General features: G+C 43.3%; 1 protein-coding gene, 1 long non-coding RNA gene and 1 other non-coding gene across 3 annotated transcripts; 2 read left to right on the top strand and 1 right to left on the bottom strand.

Annotated features, from left to right (window-relative positions):
* Positions 1-361: 361 nt before the first annotated feature.
* Positions 362-19,090, top strand: PPP1R8 (protein phosphatase 1 regulatory subunit 8). Its single transcript, XM_055397488.2, has 7 exons — positions 362-511; positions 2,439-2,499; positions 8,283-8,436; positions 9,812-10,032; positions 11,572-11,716; positions 16,362-16,426; positions 17,637-19,090. Exons 1-7 carry the CDS (start codon positions 456-458, stop codon positions 17,988-17,990), a joined length of 1,056 nt encoding a protein of 351 aa, XP_055253463.1. The 5' UTR covers positions 362-455; the 3' UTR covers positions 17,991-19,090.
* Positions 4,034-4,199, top strand: LOC129538761 (small Cajal body-specific RNA 1). Its single transcript, XR_008682302.1, has one exon.
* Positions 19,091-19,347: 257 nt separating the features above from the next.
* LOC148778479 (uncharacterized) lies at positions 19,348-23,092 on the bottom strand. Its single transcript, XR_016039171.1, has 3 exons — positions 22,677-23,092; positions 21,910-22,082; positions 19,348-19,625 (listed from the first exon to the last, which is right to left on the bottom strand). It is a non-coding gene; the product is annotated as an uncharacterized LOC148778479 (long non-coding RNA).
* Positions 23,093-23,506: the final 414 nt, after the last annotated feature.

The following is a 23,506-nucleotide window of genomic DNA, read 5'->3' on the forward strand; positions in this document are numbered from 1 at the left end:
GACCATTAGAGGAGACACAGCGAACTGGTGTTTTTCCAATCCCTAAGCTCTATACCCTCTAGCTTCTCTCCATCTTGGGAGTCAAAAGGCTGACGGTGCGAGCCCAGAGCAAGGGTGGCATCACAAGACCTTAGAGCCTGGGAGCGTCTTTGCAAAAAGAACGTAGAGGGAAACCGAACCCCTCCCTACGAGCCCATTTTCCTCACAACTGCCGGCTGAGAGAAGCCCCGGCCTCCGGAGAAGGTCAAGTCTCAAACCCTGAAAATCACCCCTAAACAGGGTCCCAGTCTCCACCTCTGTTACAGCGCCCTCTGCGTCGGAGCGTCCGTGCGTGCGTGGGTGTGTGCGCGCGCGCACGCAGACGCACAGGTCGATGGGAAGCCGCCGCTCCCCCTCTGGGTCTTCCAGTTTCCCAGCGTGCTTCGGGCCCGCCAAATGGGAGGGGGAGACGCAAGATGGCGGCAGCCGCGAACTCCGGCTCCAGCCTCCCGCTGTTCGACTGCCCGACCTGGTGAGTGGCGGGGCGACCAGCGCTGGAGTGGCCTGGCCTGCGCTGGCCTGTGCCGGCCGGGCGGCCGATTTCTCGCAGCGAGCCGAACGGCCCAAACATCTTGGGACTGACTGAGGGAGAACTGTCCGTCGGGCCGGGCGGCGTGTGGAGGAACCTGGAGCTGTGAGCCCGGGCCCAGAAACTGAGGAAACCCAGAGTTGGGGGCTGTGAGGCACTGGCTTAGGCAGCCTCTCGGGCAGTCAGCCGGTTGCCGGGGCGCTTCGGAGCCTTGGCCTCGAACTTACCCCAACTCCTGACTGAGTGCCTCCTGACTGAGTGCCTGGTGCTCTTGTGGAGCCCGGTACCTGCCCCCCGCTCTCTGTCCCGAGCGCGCGCGAGCTAGCTTCTTGACCCCGATCTCTCCTCAGCCTCGCACCCCGCGGTTGTTACTGCAGCCTGGTGCGGTCTTTGCCTGTCTCTCGCTGACTGGGAGCTCCCTGAGGGCAGGAACGGCTCTGACCTACCCCTGCGCTCTCAGTCACCAGCGCGAAGTCGGGCACCAGAGGGCATCCTTGCTTATTAGGATGAACCCCTTTCCTCCTTTCACAAGTTCTTGGGAGTAATGGAGTAATTTTAGTCTTTGAGTGGAGTACACGATGAATTATATGAATTGCCTGGCAAGGCGACCCTTCTGCTCATCGCAGTGTATTGTTCGTGTGTGTTACTGTCTGGCTTCATTATATTGAACCCCTCAAGGGCAAGGGCTGCCAAATGCATCTCTGTAGTCACAGATACTAGGCCTGAGCCAGACATATAGTAGGAGTTCAGAAAGCATATTTTGGATGTAACTTGGCTTTCCCTGGTTTCCAGACAAAATGGGCTTTTGTCCAATGCACTGTTCTCCCAGCGACCACCATAGAGGAATTGGGTCAGGCTTGTGAGAGGACTATGTTGTATCTTCAGTTAGATGTAAATGGATGCATTTGTGTTTGTGTGTGTGTGCATGCGCGTGCATAGATGTTGGGACTCTGGTAAGATTGTTCTTCAAACTTCAGAGGAGCAAACACAGGAAACAAGTGAATGTGTAGCTATTTTCTGGGTCCCTCTGCACTTCTGCAACACATAGTTGCTCCAGTCTGCAAATGGTGTCCATTTCAGTTCCTTGCCGCATTGATTTCAGAATATTTTCTTCTGTCTTCTAACTATAAATTTACTGGGCCAGGATAGTAAATTTATGGTTAGAAGAGACTGTATAAGATCACTTACCATTTCCTTAACTTCTGGTGTGCACCATACATTGTGTTAGGTGCTTTGACATATATGTATCTCCCTTGGATGGTATGGTAATAGGAGTATAGAGAAAAGTTCCCTTATACATGCCATTGTAGAATGACCTGTTCAGAGTTAACAAATATCTCTTGTATTTATTGGTACCTGGTTTCATGGCATAGTTTTGGATTGCCCTAACTGCCTAAATTACATATCTGGTTTGACCTCAGAGCTCAGGACAATACCCTCTGTTTATTCCGTGATGAGTCTACCTTGATCAGCCCCAGACACTAGCTGATTTATTCTACCTTTGTATGGTATTATTGGTAGTGGCAGATCTTAGAATCAAACTCCAAGTGACCAGACAACCCCAACTATAGTACTTGCATTCTCTGTGCTGCTTTCTCTCCAAGGTAGATAATTCAGTGTTAAAATATAGGTTTCTTTGGTGCTGCTCTAAATACAGATCCCCTGAAATATGTTTTAGAGCAGTTGAATCACTGGGGAGGTAAGTGTCAAATGCAGAAGGAGCTATAATAACAGTAAAGTAGATGACATTTCTGCTTGAACATGAACTAATTATAGGCTGGCAGGAGAGCTGCAGTGTTGAATGGGATAATGATTGTAAATGGCATTTACAAACTCATCCTGAAAATATTTTTTCGCTGTTACTTTTCAGGGCAGGTAAACCCCCTCCTGGTTTACATCTGGATGTAGTCAAAGGAGACAAGCTAATTGAGGTATGGAAATACGTCTTCCCTTTTTTCCCCACCACACTAAAGATTCTTGCCAGTGATTCACTTTTCCACCCCCTCTCCTGTGCTTTGTTTTCCAGCAATGCTACTTTTGTTCATCCTCTGATTTTTTTTTCTATTAAAAGCACATAGTGATAAAACACATGCCAATGTGTATCTCCACAGATACTCAGTTTTTTTTTTTTACTTCTCTTACCTTCCAAATGAAGGGTTTTAATAGATCTTGGGCCTGTAGGCCTCAGTGAAACTGGATTCCCTATAACTTGGTGAATTCCTTCTGAGTATGTGGAGTTGTGTGGAAGGTGCAAGATCTGCAATAATTGAAGAAGAAAGTGAATAATATAGATTGAATTTGACTTTTAAGTTGCTTTTATGAGATTCAAGCTAAAGCCCTTCATAGAAGATAATAAGCTAAGACACATGTTCAAATAAAAGAATGGAAATGGTGAAGACATTCATTCATTCATTTAAAACATTTACTGAGTGCTTATTATGTGCCAGTCTTGTGCTTGGCATAGGGAATACAGCAGTGAACAAAATGAACATGGTTCCTGTCTTCAAAGAAATCATCTGGTGGGAAAGACAGGACCATACAAAAATTTACATGATTGTAATCGAAGTAAGTACTATAAAGAACAAGTGTAGCAGAATTCTAGCTTTTCTCCAAGTTTCTAGAATGAAAACCACATAGAAGTGCAAGAGAACACAAATTTTGTTTAGCTATTAGGTTGTGTGGATTTTTTTAAAAAAATTATTTTGTTACCATTCATTTACCAAGAAATGGGGATTAAGCCCACTGTGGCCATCAAGTTGTGAGTCTCCATGTCTTCAACCAATTTTAGGTTTGCTTGCTCAGATAACATTTAAGTTCAAGGCCCTGTTATTGAGTGGTTATTTTTCTTTGGTGTATATAGTAAAAACATTGAACTCCTTAATGAAAACTATGAGATCTCCTGAAGGATGTTCTATAAATACATTGTTTTCACTTTCAGGATGCTGTGGTGATACATGTATTTTGCAAAACATTAAGGCAGAAGTTGTGATGAATTCATCAAGCCCTTAGCCAGTCATTTAGAACCACTTTGTCATGGGTTCTTCTGTCTTAAAGGTTACAAAATATCAGGATTATTCAAGGGAATGATGTAGCTAAAATGTCTTTTTTTTTTTAAACTATAAATTGTTCCACACATATAAAATGTTGCTGAATAGACATACAAGAATCTATTTTTTTAACCAGAATTTAGTAAATCTTTAATTTGCAATAGGGAGAAACAGATAAGGAGCCTAGCTTTAAAGATAATATCATAATTCTTTTGAGAAATAATATATATTTTCAAAGCAGTCTTAACTTGTCAAACATCCCTCTGATTACTGGTTTCCATTAACTGGTAATGTTGTCTTTCAGTGCTCTTAAGTGTGCTGAGTTGCCACAAAGGTGTCATGTTACAATCCGTAGGCATCACTGTGTTGTTTCTGAGAGAAATAGACTCCAGATCTGCTTATTATTTAAGGATTTAGGCAGCACTTGATACTAACCGAGCTATCTATGTCCAAGCCTTATGTCAGAGGCCTGTGATATGTTGTGGTAGCTGGGTTTAAGAAGTGCAATATTAAAACAAAAGCCATGAGTCTTTTAAGCCCAGGGTGTAAAGATACACTCTGAGTTATAACTCAGAGGCACAACTGGTTAATGGTATTAGCCATAGCTAGTTAAGTAATTGTGGTTTAGTGACTACTGAAGGGCCAGAGCATTACATTACTTCATTCACTTGGACAGAAAAAGCAAATTGTCTAAGAATTCACTCATTTTCTTGCTTCTGAGGCATACTGTTTTTTCCTCTACATTTTCACACTTCTATAATTGAGATACCTTTAATTGTGAATGTGCATATTTAATTTGGAGGCCTTTTCTCTTTTTTCTTCTCTAAACACCTAAGTCTCTGGTATTGGCACCTTGTTGTGGTGGTGTTTAGTGGCTTAGTTGTGTCCAACTCTTTTGTGACCCCATGGATTGTAGCCCACCAGGCTCCTGTGTCCTTGGCATTTCACAGGCAAGAATACTGGAGTGGGTTGCCATTTCCTTCTCCAGTGATCTTCCCAACCCAGGGATCAAATTTGTGTCAAATTTGGTAGGTGGATTCTTTACCACTGAGCCACCGGGGAAGCCTGGAATCATAGAAAGGTGATCAATTTTGTATTAGAACACAAGAGCTGGTGGTCTTATGACTGTTTATAAGTCCAGCCTATGAGCTTTGTGGTTAGCAAATTTCAGTTTATGAAGACATCATGTATGTGCATATAGATACGAATGGGAAATGCATCTATGAGATTTCAACTTGCATAAATATTACCTAGAGAAAATAACATGTTGACATTTTAGGGCTCTCTCAATTCTAAAGCAGTATCTTATTTTTAACCCTAGTCTTAATATTTGGTTCTAAGCAGGCATGGGATGATTGTAGGATTGAGCTGTCAGACTGTTGTTGAATCTTGATGCCCCCTAGCACAAGGGGCCTGGGACAAGCTCTGCCAGCAGCAAGTGGGCTCTGCTGGACAGTTTCCCAAAGGTGACCCCCATCCCTTTGAGCCTTAAAGTATAAGCTGGCAAGTAACTGGGTAAGTGTTTAAAAAAAAAATTAAGAGTGTGACCTATACTACTTGTTCACTTCTTAAATGTTTTTTGCCATATGGTGGATTTTTTGATGCAGGAAGAGTGAAGAAAATATATAGTGGTTATAAAAGCTTAAACTCTGTGAAGTCAGACCTGAATTTCTAATTCAGTTTATAAATATCTAGCAGTGTGAACTTGCATATATTAATTAATTTCTTTATGCCTCACTGTTCCTAGCTATAAAAATAGGGATGATAGTACCTACTTACCTCACAGAGTGGCTGTGAAGATGAAATTACAGCATAGCACAATGTGTGCACTTAAGTACTCAGCAGTTGTTAACTGTTACCAGTATGTGAGGTGCATTTCTGGTTTTGTAAGAACACTGAAGCACAGGGGAGAATAGTAGCCCACTGTGAGTTCAGTGACATAGCCAGTAGCCAGAAACAAAAAATAAGCCTCTTGATTCCGAACCTGGTACCATCCTAATTTGACTGTACTTCCTTACTTAGCTTTGTGCTGTCTTCTGTCAGGGATTTTAGAAGGAGCATAGTGTGAAATGTGAACGAGAGCTTAGTGAGACATTCTGTTTAAAGGAAAAAACAGGGAATTCCCTGGCATTCCAGTGGTTAGGGATTGGCGCTTTCATTGCCAAGGGCATGGGTTCTCTGATCTGGGAACTAAGATCCTGCAAGCCACGTGGTGCAGATAAAAATAAAAACTGTAAAGGAACAACATAATGTATATGAATGAAAGTTATTCTTCAAAGGCTCCAATTGTAGACCTTAAGAACTGAACGAAGTGTTAGCAAAAATTTAACCTAGAGTCCTTCATCTGTGACAGCCCAGTCCACAACCAATATGTGTCAAAAGCTTTACTGATCTAGAATTAAAAAGACTGTGTAGTGAGTTTTTCATAAAGCTAAATTCAACTCAAAGAGTGGCCCTTTATCCTTGTCCTCCCTGCTTTTTTGTTAAAATGACCTTTCTTTTATAAAATGATTGGTGACAATTTTAAGAGAAAGTTCTTTTTTGGCAAAATAAAAGTTAACAGTGCTACATCAGCCCCTACAATTTTTAAAATAGCAGTTTGCTGCTCTGCAAAATCTTCTTTTCTGCTATTATATTGAGACATTATATAGTTCTATTTTTTCCAGTTCCACGGGAGTGGTTAGAAACATTTTGGAGTTCTTCGCAGAATTATTTCAGACCCATGGCACTGTTGTTTAGAATATTAGCATTGCAAGTTATTCATACCTGAATTTAAATCTCACATCTGCTGTTTAACCAGCCTGACTGCCTTGAATGACTAGATTCATCTCTCTGAATTTATTTTCTTATGTTTATTTATTTATTTATTTATTTATTTTATATCTAAAAAAGAATTTTATTAAAAAAGCACAAATGCAAAGAAATGAACAGAGGAAAATTTATGCGTCGAACCGGGACTGGTCACTTATGATAATATACATGCTACAATTCCATTCTCTCCAATCATTCCACCTTCACCCTCTCCCACAGAGTCCCAAAGACTGTTCTAAATGCCTATGTCTCTTTTGCAGTCTCTTATACAGGGTTCAGGTTACCATTTTTCTAAATTCCATATATATACGTTAATATACGGTATTGATGTTCTTCTTTCTGGCTTACTTCACTCTGTATAATTGGCTCCAATTTCATCCACCTCATTAAAACTGATTCAAATGCATTCTTTTTGATGGCTGAGAAATACTCCATTGTGTATATGTACCAAAGCTTTCTTATCCATTCATCTGCAGATGGACATCTAGGTTGCTTCCATGTCCTGTCTATTATAAACAGTGCTGCAATGAACATTGGAGTACATGTGTCTTCTTTCTCTTATGTTTAATAATAAAGGTGATAGGCTTCCCTGGTGGCTCAGACAGTAAAGAATCTGCCTGCAATGCAGGAGACCCCAATTCGATCCCTGGGTCGGGAAGATTCCTTGGAGCAGGTAATGGCAACCCACTCAGTATTCTTGCCTGGAGAATTCCATGGACAGAGGAGCCTGGTGGGTTACAGTCCATGGGGTTGCAAAGAGTCGGACACGAGTGAGCAACTAACACTTTCACTTTCTATAATAAAGGTGATACTTGGTTCACAGACTTGTTTTGAGGATTAGATGAGATAATGCTTAAAATGCCTAGAAAAAATAGCCCTTCAATAAATGTGAATCTCTCTTCCTTCAAACCTGGAAAATCTTTGCCCTGTGAGGTCATACCATATTTGGACACAGCAAGTACTCATTTAGAGTTAACTCTGAGTAATGCTTTTTTGTGGCCAAAATGAAATGGGACCATAAGTTAGATCTCAAGGCTCATACAGTGATGTCTAATGTAATTCTGATATTAAGGGGGTTCCAAAAATATTTTGGGGCTCTGGCAGCATGATTAGAATATAGGTAAATGTTTATAAAGCTGAAACTGCAATACTTTGGCCACCTCATGCGATGAATTGACTCACTGGAAAAGACTCTGGTGCTGGGAAAGGTTGGCGGCGGGAGGAGAAGGGGACGACGGAGAATGAGATGGCTGGATGGCATCACCGACTCTGTGGACATGAGTTTGAGTGTACTCCGGGAGTTGGTGATGGACAGGAAGGCCTGGCATGCTGTGATTCATGGGGTCGCGGAGAGTCGGACACGACTGAGCGACTGAACTGAACTGAACTGACTGAAATGTTTATACCTCCCTTCCTTTGTGAACCAGTTGATAATCTTCATTTGAATATATATTTTTCTGAAAAGAGGTCTTATTCCTTTATAGGCATGCCTTATGTTTTATTTCCTGCTCAACCTAACGTTAAGTAAAATCTTAAATTTACAATGAAAAGAAGACAGCCTCTCTATTACATCTAATAGGATTAGGGAAAGTTTTTTTCATATCAGCAGCCAACATTTGACCACTATATTTGGGGAGAATAATTGCCAACCCCCAAAATTGTTAGTAAATTTTTCTGAGCTCTTTATCTTGAAGAATAATAGGAAATATATATAAATATACATATATATATATGTATATATATATATTTTTTTACTTTGACAAGGAATTTTACCTTAATATGCGCTACTTTTATTGGGAGAATTTTTGCTAAACCCTGTTGAAACAAGCTTTAAGTAGTATTTTATATTTATTTAGAAACTGATTATCGATGAGAAGAAGTATTACTTATTTGGGCGAAACCCTGATTTGTGTGACTTCACAATTGACCACCAGTCTTGCTCTCGGGTCCACGCTGCCTTGGTCTACCACAAGCATCTGAAGAGAGTTTTCCTGATAGATCTCAACAGCAGTAAGTAACTCATATCCCATCCTGTTTTACACATTCCCTTTTGGGCAGCGTGGAGATGCTCTTTGGGTTCTTCAGATTTGAAATTGTGTTTCATTGCTCATCAAGGAAGTTTGTGTTTGGTTTTTGAATCAGTCCTTCTCCATTCCTGTGGTATTTCCTATTTTACTGACATAATTGATGAGTGGAGAGAGAAGAAGATTTTAGGGAGTGCTTTCCTGAAGAGAGTAATAGGTGTATAGAGAGAACAAAAAAACACCTAGAATCTAGGGAATGTGTTTATAGGCTCCTGAGAGATGGTGATCCAGTTTAAGCAGAAGCTGTAGTCAGCTCCATTTATGTAGTAGAGTTGTGGGTACAGGACATTAAAAAAAAATCCTTATTTTGAGCAAGTTCATTTTTTATAGTAGGTTCTTTATCTCAGCTACATTTTGCTTTGACTACTACTACTAATATCAATTTAAATTCTATGAGCACACTCCAACTATAAGATTTTCAAGTTTGTCAGAGATAATCTCAGAAATGCGATTGAAACTTGACTACATGGGGCCTTGAAGTGTGTTCGTTTTTACCTGTGTATAATTAATTGCAGCATGGAATGTAAAGGATCTCCTTCCTGGGTTGATCGTGTTTTATTCCTTTTCCCCTCCCCATACACATGCACACATTACCCCAGTATGCTTATATGATGGTTTTGGAGAGCCTTGTCTCATAAGTACTTACTTGCAAATTTATCTCATCTTTTCCCCCATTTCATAATATGCAGAATGTAGACATGGAAAAATATCCAGACTCTCCAGTAGGATTTTTGACCTACCTTGCCATTGGTATTGCACCTGTTTCAGCCAGCCTCATTTCTTATCCTGGGGAAACCCCAAGTATAACTGCTACCTGTCCAGCAGTTCCTATATTCCTTAGGCTTGGGGCTGGAGAGGTCAGACCACAGCAGTTCCTGTCCTTCTCCTTGCGAGGCATGGCTTTTGCTGGGTTGGAGCCTTTCCTGCTGGACTCAGAATGGAGGCAGTCTGGCCACAGAGGTACTTGTTATGTGGGGTAACAGCAGGTCTGAAGATGTGTAAGAAATCCACTGTAGTGATTCAGGATTCACTGAAGGGGTTTCCTGTACATCTGTGTCTCCTTTGCTGTCTCGTATACAGGGTTATTATTTGCATCTTTCTAAATTCCATATATATGCGTTAGTGAAGGGTTTCCTTTTCACTGTGATTCATGACAAGAGATGCAAAGTGGACCCAATGCCATTTCTGTTTTAAAAAGTAAAAGTGATGTGCTGGCAGAAGCTTCTCTTCTGCAACTCAGGTTTGTTTTTTGTTTGTTTTTTTCTTTTCCTCTCTTACATTTCTGATTTGGTTATTTCCAGCACACGGCACTTTCTTGGGTCACATTCGGTTGGAGCCTCACAAGCCTCAGCAAATTCCCATCGACTCCACGGTCTCATTTGGTGCATCTACAAGGGCATACACGCTACGTGAGAAGCCTCAGACATTGCCATCAGCTGTGAAAGGAGATGAGAAGATGGGCGGAGAGGATGATGAACTCAAGGGCTTACTGGGGCTTCCAGAGGAGGAAACAGAACTTGATGTAATTCTGTTGTCTATGTCATTGTTATGTCTTGGAGACTCTGGTTTTTGCAGTATGTAGCTGTTCTGTGTAGCTTGAAATGCCAATGACTTAGCAGCTAGAGGTTTTCTTGAACAGAATGATAAGCCTTTGCCACTTTGGCAGTGTGGTGTGGCCTTTGGATATCTGCACCATGTGGGTTTGGTTATATAACCAGGGCTGACTAGCCAGTAGACCCTTATGGTTGTCTTGTGCCCCTTTGCTGCGTGTTAGAAGCCACGGCTGGGAGTTACATTGCTTAAGAGCTACACTATCCATGCAGTAGCCACTAACCACATTCCAAGTACTCAGTAGTCACATGTAGCTAGTGACTAACCATACTAAATAGCTCTGATAGAAACATTTCTATCATCCAGAAAGTTTGTTTGAACAGCACTGGCTTACAGAGATTGACTCTTTCATTCATTTATGTAGCTTTTTTTTGATACTATCCAATCAGCCCAAGAATCTTCTGAGTAGAACTAGACTGCTTTTGCTCTGGACCTGGCTGCCCTGAATTTTACAAGATTTAACTTTAATGTGTTAAGGTTTTCCTTGTCCAGAGTTGACCCCAGTAGTTTGTAGTATAGCTTTTGTCTTCACATGCCTGTCACTGTATTGGTGTGACTGGTCTATCCAGGTGGAGCAAATGCCAGCCTGTCCTTAACCACCCACGTACATTTACTCTTCTTGTATACAGAGGCAGTTTCCCAGATCTTAGGAATAGAAAAGCACAGTAGAAATCTTACAACTCAGAAGTTACTTGGTTGTAAATAAGTAGCCTCATAGCCAGGGGCCTGGTTGGCAGTCCCTCTTGACCATTCTTTTCCAGGCTGCTTCCATACCTCCTCCTGTCATCTCTAGGTCTTGTTCTCAAGACATTTGGGATGTCTCAAACTGCAGTGCAGATTGGAATAAGTCCAAGGGATTGAAATGAGGCAGGCAGCAGTGCTGAGGCCAAGTTAATCACTGAGATGGATGGATAGTTATGAATAGAAATGGGGCCAGACAGGGATGGGGAGTGACGAAATATTAATGCCAAATATTCAGTGCACTGGCAATGTCCTTACTAGTTTTAAAGGAGAGAGCTGCTGGGAAAGAAACTGTCAGTTTTTCTTTCTCATCTGTTTTGTTACTTAAAAACAGTTCTTGAATTTCTTCCCAGTCACATTCGTTTAATTCTCAGCATGAAGACATGATAACCTTCTTCAGAAAGCCCCCAAACCTCAACTCTAGGGTTTTTGCACAGATGACTTGTTTTCAGCTCAAGGTCCTTCAGCCCCTTTTGAATATCACTACCTCACTGGTCACTGAAGATGTTCCACATTCTGTCAAATGAGGCTTGCTGGTATTAGATATTTAGGGACAGTAATGAAACTTTTCTGAATGCAAAAGAGAATTTCATCTGTGTGAAGAGGTCAAGGTTAGCTTCTAATCCCTTCCTGCTCTTCGTTTGGTAATATTCTCCTTCAAATTCCTTGTGTACTTATTCCTGTCTTTCCTGTGTGAACTCTGGCCCAGAACCTGACAGAATTCAACACTGCCCACAACAAGCGGATTTCCACTCTCACCATTGAGGAGGGGAATCTGGACATTCAGAGACCAAAGAGGAAGAGGAAGAACTCACGGGTGACCTTTAGTGAGGATGATGAGATCATCAACCCAGGTGAGGTGTCTTCCTAGTTTTTTCTGATGAAAAGGCTGTGATCCTACAGAGTAGTTTACACAACCTGTAGGTCAGTTGTTTATCAACAAGGTTTAGAATAATAGGTGCTATATTCAGGGGAGATATTTTTGTATAGTACAGGCATACTTTGGAGATATTGTGGGTTTGGTTCAATTTCAGTAAAGCAAGTCGCACACATTTTTTGGTTTCCCAGTACACGCGAAAGTTATGTTTACACTACGCTGTAGTCTGTTAAGTGTGCTGTAGCATCATGTCTAAAAAGACACTGTACATACCTTAATTAAAAACACTTTATGACTAAAAAATGCCAGCCATCATCTGAACCTTCAGCAACTTGTAATCTTTTTACAGTAGTGACAACAAGGATCACTAGTCATAGATCACTATAACAACTGTAATAATAATGGAAAAGTTTGAAACGTGAGAATTACGAAAATGTAACACAGAGCTAGGAAGTGAGTGAATGCTGTTGGGAAAATTGAACTGAAATACTTTCTTGATGCAGGGTTGCCACAAACCTTCAAATTTATCCATATAAAAAACTCAGTGTCTATGAAGTACAATAAAACAATCTGCGCCTTTTCATTGATAGAGTGCCCTGAACACTCAAGCATTATCCAGTTGCAGTGTGAAAGAAGTAGCTAGAGGAAGGGCCCATACAATTCAGTATACAGAGCATGGCTGTAGTTCTCCTTTGCTGATGCAGTATGTCTGTATCATAGTGGAGTTTAAGTATAGGTTAGAGCAGACACTATTGTCTTCATGGGGTTCTGTGTATGACTGGTAACTCTTAAAATTGGAAAACTTTCTGCCACTATTAACTGCATTGAAAACTTGCCTCTTTAAGGCTATAACTTCTACTAAAATACTAAATGTGTTTTGTAGTCTTAAGGGAGAAGGAGACTCCCAGCTATAGACAGTGGTCCCTGAATGCTGGGAAATGTGCATGAAGGAGAGTAGATTGGGGGGAGGCACTGTGAGGGTGAATGTTGGCAAGGCTGACCTTCAGGAGGAAGGAGTGGGCAAAACCAGAACCTGTGAGTAGCAAGTATTTGGCTCAGCATTAAAAGCAACAATAAATCCTTATATTTAGAAGAAGAATTAAAAGAATTCCTGTGAAAGAGATTGGAGCATTCATTCTAGTGACTTGTTCACTTTCTGATGATGTGTGAAGTGGAATGAATTACTTGTCAAAGTAGTGAATGCCCAAGGGAAATGTTCAGTCAGGAGCTAGATGACTAATCTAGAAAGTTTATTTCTGGATGCCAGATAAGAGTTTCTAGGGGTTGGACATAGAAATCTGTAGTTTTAATAAGCTCTTCTTTGTACTGATGAACAGCCAACAGTATGGGAATGACTGAACTAGATAATTCATTAAGTCTCCTTCAAGACCTAGGTTCTGAGATGTTCTGTTTTTTCTCTTGAAAATTATTTTGGAGCTTCTCTGGTGGTCCAGTGGTTAAGACTCTCTGCTCCTAATGCAGGGGGCATGGGTTCAGTATCTGGTCAGGAAACTAAGATCCCACATGCCACTTGGTGCGGCTAAAAAGAAGAAAATTATTGTCCTGGAACTTTATGAAGGCAGTATGTTCAGGCAGAGTATGGCAGAGTGTTTAAGTCGTGGGCTCTGATCAGAGGGCCTGGGTATGAAATTCACGTCTCTGCTTGGTAGCTCTGTGACCCTCTGGCCAAGTGACTTATCAGACTTCTGGCCCCACAGGATTGGTGGGGAGATTAAATGATGAAGTGAAAATACCTCAGATCTGTGCTTGGCGCTAGTTCAGTTCAGTCACTCAGTCATATCTGACTTTGCGATCCCATGGACTGCAGCACACCAGGCTTTCCTGTCCGTCACCAACTCCCAGAGCTTGCTCAGACTTGGGTCCATCGAGTTGATGATGCCATCCAACCATCTCATCCTCTGGCATACCCTTCTCCTCCTGCCTTCAGTCTTTCCCACCATCAGGATCTTTTCCAGTGAGTCAGTTCTTCACATCAGGTGGCTGAAGTATTGGAGCTTCAGCTTCAGCATCAGTCCTTCCAATGAATATTCAGGACTGATTTCCTTTAGGATGGACTGGTTTGATATTCTTGCAGTCCAAGGGACTCTCAAGAGTCTTCTCCAACACCACAGTTCAAAAGCATCAATTCTTCGGCGCTCAGCTTTCTTTATAGTCCAACTCTCACATCCATACATGACTACTGGAAAAACCATAGCTTTGACTTTTGTTGGTAAAATAAATGTCTCTGCTTTTTAATGTGCTGTCTAGATTTGTCATAGCTTTCTTCCAGGGAGCAAGTGTCTTTTGATTTCGTGACTGTAGTCGCCATCTGCAGTGATTTAAGTCTGTCACTGTTTCAGTTGTTTCTCCATCTATTTGCCATGAAGTGATGGGACTGGGTGTCATGATCTTCCTTTTTTGAATGTAGAGTTTTAAATCTAGCTTTTTCACTCTCCTCTTTCACTTTCATCAAGAGGCTGTTTAGTTGCTCTTTGCTTTCTGCCATAAAATGGTTTCATCTGCATATCTGAGGTTTATGATATTTCTCCCGGCAATCTTGATTCCAGCTTGTGCTTCATCCAGGCACTCACTCAGTAGCTCTTGATAAATGTTAGCCATTATCCCAGTCATCATCTGCCAGCCCTTTTGCATTTACCTGTGCAGACTTTGCTATACCAGAAGTAGACCTGGCAAGGAACTTCTTTGTAGATCTTCCAGGAGCTGAGATTTCCTGCAGTGGGTAGACTCCCTCTTCAGGAATCGAATGGCTTGAGAATGAGGAAAGGGTGAGAGGCCCGAACACTGTTCAGCCAGCACAGGACAGGGTCTCCTCGATGGCCTCATCGTCACTTCCACAGGGCTGTTGTGTTCGTGGGGCACATAACCTGTTAGCCACGCCTCTTGGGCTCCAGTTGCTCTTGCACTTCATTTAGCTTTCCTGAAGGGCTGATTGGAACAGGGCTCCTATGGTAATGAGAGAAAATAAGGGTGCCTTTTTTTAAGAGACCTTGTCTCCTTCCTAATGAGCCTGGGTACCTTTTCCTCTTTCTTTTTCCATATAGAAGCTGTTCATTTGTTCATTCATTGAACAACAATTGTTTGTGTACGTAATTCCAGGATATATTCTTTAGAGGCATCCTAAGATGTGAAAAGCCAGATTTAAATAAACCAGGGGCTCTTAAATAAGGAATACTTTATATCCCAAAGGGACTCACAGGAGTGTTTAAGTAGCAAACACCTTCATTGCATTAAAATAAGGTGTACAATGTCTGCTGGGGAAACAACCCCTTTCCTACCACTGTATTAAGATAAAAGGGCTGGGGAGTTACTTTTTCTAGTAATGATAGTAAGTCTGTGCTTGCCTGTTTCCCCACACTGCATCTTCAGTGAGAAAACTGTTCATTCTAGGTCATCTACCCTAGTCTCCCCTCTGTGCTCCAAGATCACTATTTTCATACTTCTCTTGAAGCACCTCCATTGTATTGTGACCCATCTGGCTTTACAGCTGTGACCTCCTTAAAGGCAAGACAGTGTCTTGCTCTTTATTTCCGTGCCTTCTGTCCAATAAATGGGAGACTGACTGCAAGCATGTTACTTGATCTTAGTGCTTTCTTCTGGCAGAGTGAATAAATGAAGCTCGAAGCTTTATAGGGTTCTGTAGTGTGTGTGTAAGCTGTGAAAAGCTCTCCCACCCTGCCTGGGCAGGGGCTTCAGATCTTTTAGTGAGTCTTCCTTGTACAGGCATGCATTGGAGATATTATGGGTTCCATTCCAGACCACTTCAATAAAGCAAATGTCAAGGCAAGTCACGCAGATTTGTTTGGTTTGCCAGTGCATATATAAGTTACATTTACAAGTGTACAGTAGTATTATGTCCAAAAAATAGCATTATATCTAAAAAAATCTCATGTCCTTGTTTCTATACAATGCTTTAATTAAATACTTTATTGCTAAAAAATGCAAGCTATCATCTGACAATGCAGGGTTGCCACCAACCTTCAATTTGTTTTTGTTGTTTTTTTTTTTTTTAAAAAAAAAAACCCAGCAATGTCTGCAAAGCACAGTAAAGTGAAACACAGTAAAGTGAGGTGTGCCTGTATATAGGTGTTCAGCTCAAAAGGCAAGTTTAAGCTAGAAGCCCTGGGTGTGAATCCTGATTTTGCTTTTCGCCAATGACCAGGTGTCAGCAAAGTACGTGGTGTGTGACCTCTTGAGGTGTCCCTCTTTTATTATTAATATGAGATTGATGATGTCTACTTTTTTTTAAAATCTCCCCTCAAAAGAGGGAAGTATGTGGAATGGGAAAGTGGTCTAGAGCACGGGCCTGTTTCTGGCTGCTGAGATTTATATCCTGGCTCCTCTCCAGTGAGATGACTGGGCTTGTCATTTTCCTCCTCCAAGCCTGAGTTTGTTTTCTCATCTATTACATGTTTACTCTAGTGGTACTTATCTTATAGGGTTGTTGTGAGGATTGAACACATACCCAGCAAACACTAGAAGTGTTAGCTGTATTTTACTGTTTTAATATGAGTTATTGTGATTTCTTTGTTCACACTGAGCCATGTGACATTAATCCACCCAGTTGATTACTGAATTAACCCTGCCCTCATGTCTTTTTGCAGAGGATGTGGATCCCTCAGTTGGTCGCTTTCGGAACATGGTGCAGACTGCAGTGGTTCCAGTCAAGGTAGGAAGCATGTTTGAAATGTTATATCATCTGGGTTAAAAACCCACTCTTCCATGTGTAGGCTTAATTTTAAAACACATTCTTTGCTCCTTTCTTGTTTTTCATTCTGTGGGAATACTTTTACCCCATCTGTGTGTCAGGATCCTGGAGTGCTATAGAGAAACTGCAGGTGACGAGCCAGCTTAATGCTGCATGTAAATTATGATGTGATGCAAGTCTGTAAATTTACCTCTCAGCAGGATAGGGTGCAGAGACCCACCTTTCTTTAGCCTACCCTTCCTAATTCAGAGTAAGCTGTTAGGCATTGAGGAGGCATCGTTGCCTTCTGCATGGCACCTCTGGCTTTTGCCATGGCTTTATTTTGTGAACAAGAATGGCACAGATAGGAAAGCCAGCCCACGTTGGGTTAGGTTTAAAAATAGCTCTATTCAAGAACCAAGAAGTGGAAGCTACAGAGATGTTTTGAGTGCTTAACACATGGAGAACTGCCTGACAGCTAGGGCTCCAGAAGGGAACGAGTGGCCCCCAGGAGTAGATCCCTGTTGGCAGAGGTGTTGAAATGGTGATTGGAAGATGCTGGTCAGAGCTGCTAAAGAGAGTTGTTTTTTTTTAATAATCTTCAGAATATATTAGATCGAGAAATGTGTCAAGTTTTTGGTTAGTCTTTGTTTTAGGAAGATGTTTCATTGAACTTTAGTCCAGTGTGAAAAGCTACAAGATGAAATTTTTTCATACAACTCCATAGAATTTGTGTCACATTTCCTCTTGAGCACCTTTCTCTTCTTTCTTCTTTCCTCGGAATTTTCTGCTGTCTATTTCCCCCCAAAAAATAAAAATTAGAATACTTGCAACCATCTATTAATCACCTTTGTTTCCTAAAAGGGCATTTTAACATCAAAAACAGAGAGAGGCATGACCTTAGGGTAATGAATAGTCACTTAAACTGGATAAGTCTTACTTTATGAAAAGTTCACACACTGGCCTCATTTTTCTCGGTGAACACTTTGTGTGGAGCAGTGTTTGGGAGCCACCTGTTAGATGACCACTGTAAGGTCTCTTCAGACCCTGAGATTTGAGGACAGTGAGATGGGTATTTTGGGGAAACAAACAAGTTAGAGGTTCAGGCGCCTTTCCCAGTGTTTCTAGGACAGCAGTAGAGGAACCTAACAGCACTCTTCTGTCTCACTTCTGTCTCCTCTGTAAACCACAGAAGAAGCGGGTGGAGGGCCCTGGCTCCCTGGGCCTGGAGGAATCAGGGAGCAGGCGCATACAGAACTTTGCCTTCAGTGGAGGACTCTACGGGGGCCTGCCCCCCACGCACAGTGAAGCTGGCTCCCAGCCGCACGGCATCCATGGGACAGCACTCATTGGTGGTTTGCCCATGCCATACCCGAACCTCGCTCCTGACGTGGACTTGACTCCTGTTGTGCCGTCAGCAGTGAACATGAACCCTGCACCAAACCCTGCCGTCTATAACCCCGAAGCTGTCAATGAACCCAAGAAGAAGAAATACGCAAAAGAGGCGTGGCCGGGCAAGAAGCCCACACCTTCCTTACTGATTTGATATTTTTGGTCATGGAGGAGGGTGGGATTGGGTGGGAATGGGGTGGAGGGGTGATGGGGGGAGCTAATGAACTAGGGAGAAAAACTTTTCATGTGTGCAGTATCGTCTTTCAGAATGTCTCCTGGGGTCCTAACCATGTAATATTAAAATGGGGGGTGAGGTTGAAATATCCCAGAAAGACCTGTCTTCAGAACACTTTCATTGCAAGGAAATGTTTCATATATCCTTTTAAATAGATTGCCCTGGCTTTCCCCCAGGCTTTCCTTTTCTCCTTTTTTCTTTTCTCCCTCTTTCTAGGGTCATTTTTATTTAAGGTCACATACCCAGGGAGAGACTCTAGGCCCTCAGGTTGAATCCAGAGCTGTGGGGGTGACAGAAGCTCCACCAGCCTTGTGGGTCCAGTAGCCTAAATTATACCTACTATCCCTACAAGTCCAGGTAGCAGAAGGGTTGCCACGGATTCCAGGTTGCTTAACAAGAGGGTTTAAAATTCTCCAGTTAAGCTAAGATTTAAAGTTAAAAGTGTTTTCCTGGGTCAGTGGTTTTGAGGTCCAGTAGTTAGGCTTTTCTCTTTTGTCCTTTCTGTTAGAATGAGAACATTTTGATTTTTCTTCATATATGACCAGTGCCATAGACACAGGTTGATAGTTCTAAACTTAGAGTATTGTTTGAACTTTACCTGTTTTTCTTGTTTTCTTGTCAAATCTGAGTACTTGCAGAAGTTTCTCACTTGATTTCAGGGTACTGTCCTCTACTCTCTAAGGTATTACTTTCCTTTTTGAGTGTGTTATGAAGGCAATTTTTAAAGGATATGACCAGTTAAAGCAATTCTAATTAAAATGGAAAAGATTTTTACTTTGAAGTAACGGATGTCTCTAAGAGGACATTTTTAGATGATGGTTCGGAGGCTCTTTCCCCCATTCGACCCAGAGCTCCAAGACTAGAATACCTGGCTAACAAACAGGAGACGAAGGTAGGACACATTGATAAGAGCTTTGTACAGAGATTTGTACATTTGTGTAATAGGCCTTTTCACGCTTTATGTGTAGCTTTTTACCTGTAACCTTTATTACATTGTAAATTAAATGTAACTTTTGTCATTCGGTTGCAGTTTGTGATTCCGTTGCCATCACCTACTTCCACTGCCATGAGGGAATATTTGTCAGGTACAGCTATCAGGCTTGGGAAGTGATGCTGTGTCCCCATTTTATTACCACAAATAAAGATGCCCCCTGACAAACTGGAAATTCTAATTAGAGATTCCAGTCCCCTGATGAAGCCTCACTGAGCAAAGTGGGTTAAGAGGTGACTGCTGCCCTTCAACAGCAGGCAGAGCCTCAGGCCTGACAGAGAGACGGGCACCCTTGTCCCAGTATAACCACCACCCTCTGCCTGCAGCTGCGTGCGTTTGAGCTACAGCTCAGGAAGCACAGGAGTGAAAGCAAGCAAAGTTGAGGATGTTTAAAAGGGATTTCAGCTGGAGTTTGAACTGGATGGATGTGTCTTGCATACTAGAACACTGTGCAGGAAGTGCAGTTTGTGTATGGTGAGACAACGTATGTGAATTGGTGGTGAAAACGCCAACGAGGTTCCAAATCTCTTAGGTTGAGAGTGTGGACTCACAGCAGGAGCAGCCTGGTAAAAGGAACAGGGATCTGTAAAATCACAGCTAGACAGAAGTTTAACTTCTCTGCCGGTTTCCCTAACGATGACTGTCCTCATCTTATGAGGACACCTTCCTGTCATCACAGCAAAGGTTACTGTTAGTGCTGTTTAAAAATCATTTGTTGAGCACCTGCCTACTGTCAAGCAACCATCTGCAGCATTTATTTAATTTTAATAGCCCTAAGGAATACTGTTTTTATCCCTATTTTACAGATGAGAAAACAGGCTCAGAGATAAACTTCCTTATGATTTCATGTAGTGAAGTCAGAATTGGAACTGGATTCTGACTCCAGAGCCTGAGCACAGGTTAACACGGCCTCCGGGATGAGATAAGGGGAAGGGTGTACGAGCCGTCATTGGCTTGCCATCGGGCTCTACAGACTGGAGCTAGATGTTTGGAAATTGAAAGAAAAGTTTTTCCCAAACTGGACAACTTAACAGAAGGTATAATAAAGGATTTAGATGTATTTTAGGTAAATCCTTCTGGTGAGAGGTTATGCCATGTGTTATTTGGTTTCAGAATTTGAGTTGCAGAGTAAAACTTGAATTTGTGTCTCAAAGAAGGCTCAGTGGAGAATATCCAAGCCTGCAAAGCTCTGTCTTTCTTTTCAAAGATCCGTTTGACTTTAGTGGAAGCAGGAATGGCTGAATTTGGTGGTTACACAGCAAATAGAGGCATGTGTATGGAAACTTGGCTTCCCTGGCACCCAGATTTCAGAATTATTCCAGTCCTGTTTTAGTGTCCCTCTAAGTGGGAGACCCGGGTTCGACCCCTGGGTTGGGAAGATTCCCCTGGAGAAGGAAATGGCAACCCAGTCCAGTACTCTTGCCTGAAAAATTCCATGGACTGAGGAGCCTGGTAAGCTACAGTCCATGGGGTTGCAAAGAGTCGGACACAACAGCGACTTCACTTCTTCACTTCAAGGGGAATACTGCAGGAAGGGGCTTAGCTGCCTTGCCCCTAACACAGCTCTAGCTGATGACTGTGTGGAGATAAACCCCTCCTGTTCACCACCAGGATTGGCAGATGGTCTCCATTGCTCAGGTGAGCACAGCGCTGCTGAGGGAGGCAGAGATGAGAAGCGACTGTTGGTTCCCCAGTGTCCTATGCCCCTAATGGGCCCTCTGCTGAGGAGGGAGGGGATGACTCCTGTTTACCTCCCCAGGATGGGAGAGGGTGGTGAACCCCATGGAGAAGGACCTTTTGGCAGAAAACAACAGGTTGGTCACAGCTCAAGAGCAACCGTTTGGTAACTGCTTGCCTAAAATATGCTTGTCGTTATCAACTCAGAATTTTTAGAGTCAGAAGGGTTTGTGAGATCCTGGCTGGATCCCTCATTTTGCTTGTGAGCAAACAGTGGCAGTGGGGACTTTCAGATAACATGGATTGAACACGTGTGAGTTGGGCGTATGGAAGGGCACTACCCCTGCCCACTAGAGGCCTGCCTTCTAGAGGGAAACAGACGCACTTATGGTACTGCTGCTCAGATGCTGAGAGCTTCAACTGCGGGATAGACGGGATGAGGACAGCAGAGATGAGCGAGACTCGGGTGTCAGGGAGGCCTCTAGGGAGATGACATTTGCGCTGAGCAGGGATTTGCTGCATGGAGGAGTGTGAGCTGCGGTTCTCCAGGGAGAGGAACCAGTGAGAGATGCATGGAAGATGGATGAGGGGATGACTGCTCGGCAGGAGGAGGGAATCGGGAAGACAGAGGCCAGGCCCCATGCTGTGAGCTTTGCTGGGGGATTTGAAGGTATAAGGATGCCAGTGAATGACTTTTTTTCCATTAAAAAAAAAAGTGTGAAGACATATATGGGATAAACCTAGAGACATACACATCACACACACAGACGTGCACCCTCCTCATGCAGAGTGGGGAGACTTCCTTGGGGAGGTTTCAGATGGGGCAGAGATTGATGGGATTCTGATGTTGGAAAATAACAGATGAATGAGGCAGTTGAGTCTCAAAGCAGGGGAGACAGGTGTTTCAGTTCTCTCCACACAGTTCAGGCAATCTAGAGGTTATGTCCAAATGTTGAGAGAATGTGGGAAAGCTCCCCATTAGTTCTTTCTGTGAGAGTGAGGGGGCGCTAAGAGGTGAGGGTTGTGGAAAGCCTCGGACCTCTGACATTTCCAGATGGAGGTGGGGGCACTCCAGGCAGGGGCAGCTGCAGGAATAAAGGGGGTCAGGGTGGATTAAAGCCCCTGCCCCGTGATGGTGGAGGTGGTAAGAAGGCCTGAATGCTCACCTACCGAATTTGCATGATATCTGCTGCCATGGAATGAAATTGCTGGAAGAATTGCATGTGCAGTCTTCTACCTCTGAACTGGGCAGAGGAGCAGTTCCAGAGTCAGCCAGCAGGCGGGGCCCTGCTCCCATTCTTGGAGCTGCTGTAGGAACCGGTGTGAAGATGTAGGATGGTCCCCTGGGGTGGGAGGTAAGAGGGGAGAAGGAAAAATAATCTGGCTCCTTGTCGGGCACCCTGATGGTACTTTTATGTGTTTTATAACCCCTAAATTCTCCCAGAAGACCCAAGAGGAGGTTGGAGGTGTTCCCCCCTTTATAGCTGGGAACTTGAGGCTCGCAGAGTGTGCTCAGCTTGACAAGTGAATTTCTTAGCAATTCAAACCTGACCCTGATGCGTAGGGCTGTGTACAGCACAGGGTAGCTCCTGACTCAGGTTGTGGCCCCTGCCTGTGCCTGGGGTCTGTGGGAGACTGGGTTGAATTTTGATCCCTTTCTGATTTTTCTCTTTCTCAATTTCCTACCCTTCCGTCTCCATCTCTGGTCCCCTTTGGGGTCTGTGGAGCTTCAAGTGCTGTCTCCACACCTGGGCCAGGCGGGGTGTCTAAAGGCCCCTGCAGACACTATTACTACACTCGTGGCTTGGGGGCAAGGTTACTGATAGGAAGTGCAGCTGAGATATGGAGGGGGGCTTTCCACAGAGAGCCTTCGCTGATGACGTCTCCCAGCCAGCCAGCCTGCCTCAGCCCCCGCAGCCCACCCCTCTCCTCATTACCATGGTCTTCCTCCACAGCCAGACGACCACCTGCCCTTGGAGCCTGTCTTCCTTCCCCTCCGGTTATGCCCTCTCCAACTGACACTGTCAGGATGGTTTCTCCTCCAGACTTCCCAGCAGCGTTCAAATGCACCGTCACTGCTTTCAAAGAGAAACAAAGCAAAAAACCTCTTGATTCCACTTTCTCACCAGCGACTTCCTGTTTCTCTGCTCCACTTTTCAGTACAACTTCTGGAAAGAACTGTCTTGTGTCTTCACTCTCCTCCACTTGCACTCAAATCCACTTCAGTCAGGCTTTTGTCCTAACGCTCCATCAAAACCATGGCTGCTGATGACTCCAGTCCTGGTGTTCACCGCTCTGCTCAGAGCATTCCTGAGGCTTCTTATTTCCTGCAGTGTTAAAAGCCACTGCTCTGCACGCCCTCCTATTGCCTCTCTGTCTGCCTACATCTCTTCCCCCTTGCTCCCTCTGCCGCAGCCACCCCAGGGACTGGCTGGCCCTTCAAGGCACACTCCCATCCTGCCCTTGTGGCTGGAACTCTTCCCCCAGATGGCTCCCTCCCTCATCGCCTTCAAGTTGAACAAGAGGACAGCAGGCCCTGGCCTCCAGTGGCTGGCCTGGCTCCCACAGCTGGGCCTTGGTATTCTCCTCCTGCACATCAGCAGTTTCACAGAACATCAGTGTCCAGACACCACCACTCTGACCATGATGGGTCAAGACAATCATATCTGAACACAGACAAAATGTGAATGTTATCCAAACTACAAAAAGGAATAATTACCTTAAATGTCAATTGACTGAATGCTCCAATCAAAAGACAGAGAGGCAG

Source organism: Moschus berezovskii, chromosome 2, assembly GCF_049115385.1.
Source record: "Moschus berezovskii isolate FMDL1 chromosome 2, NW_MosBer_1.0, whole genome shotgun sequence".
NCBI lineage: Eukaryota > Metazoa > Chordata > Mammalia > Artiodactyla > Moschidae > Moschus > Moschus berezovskii.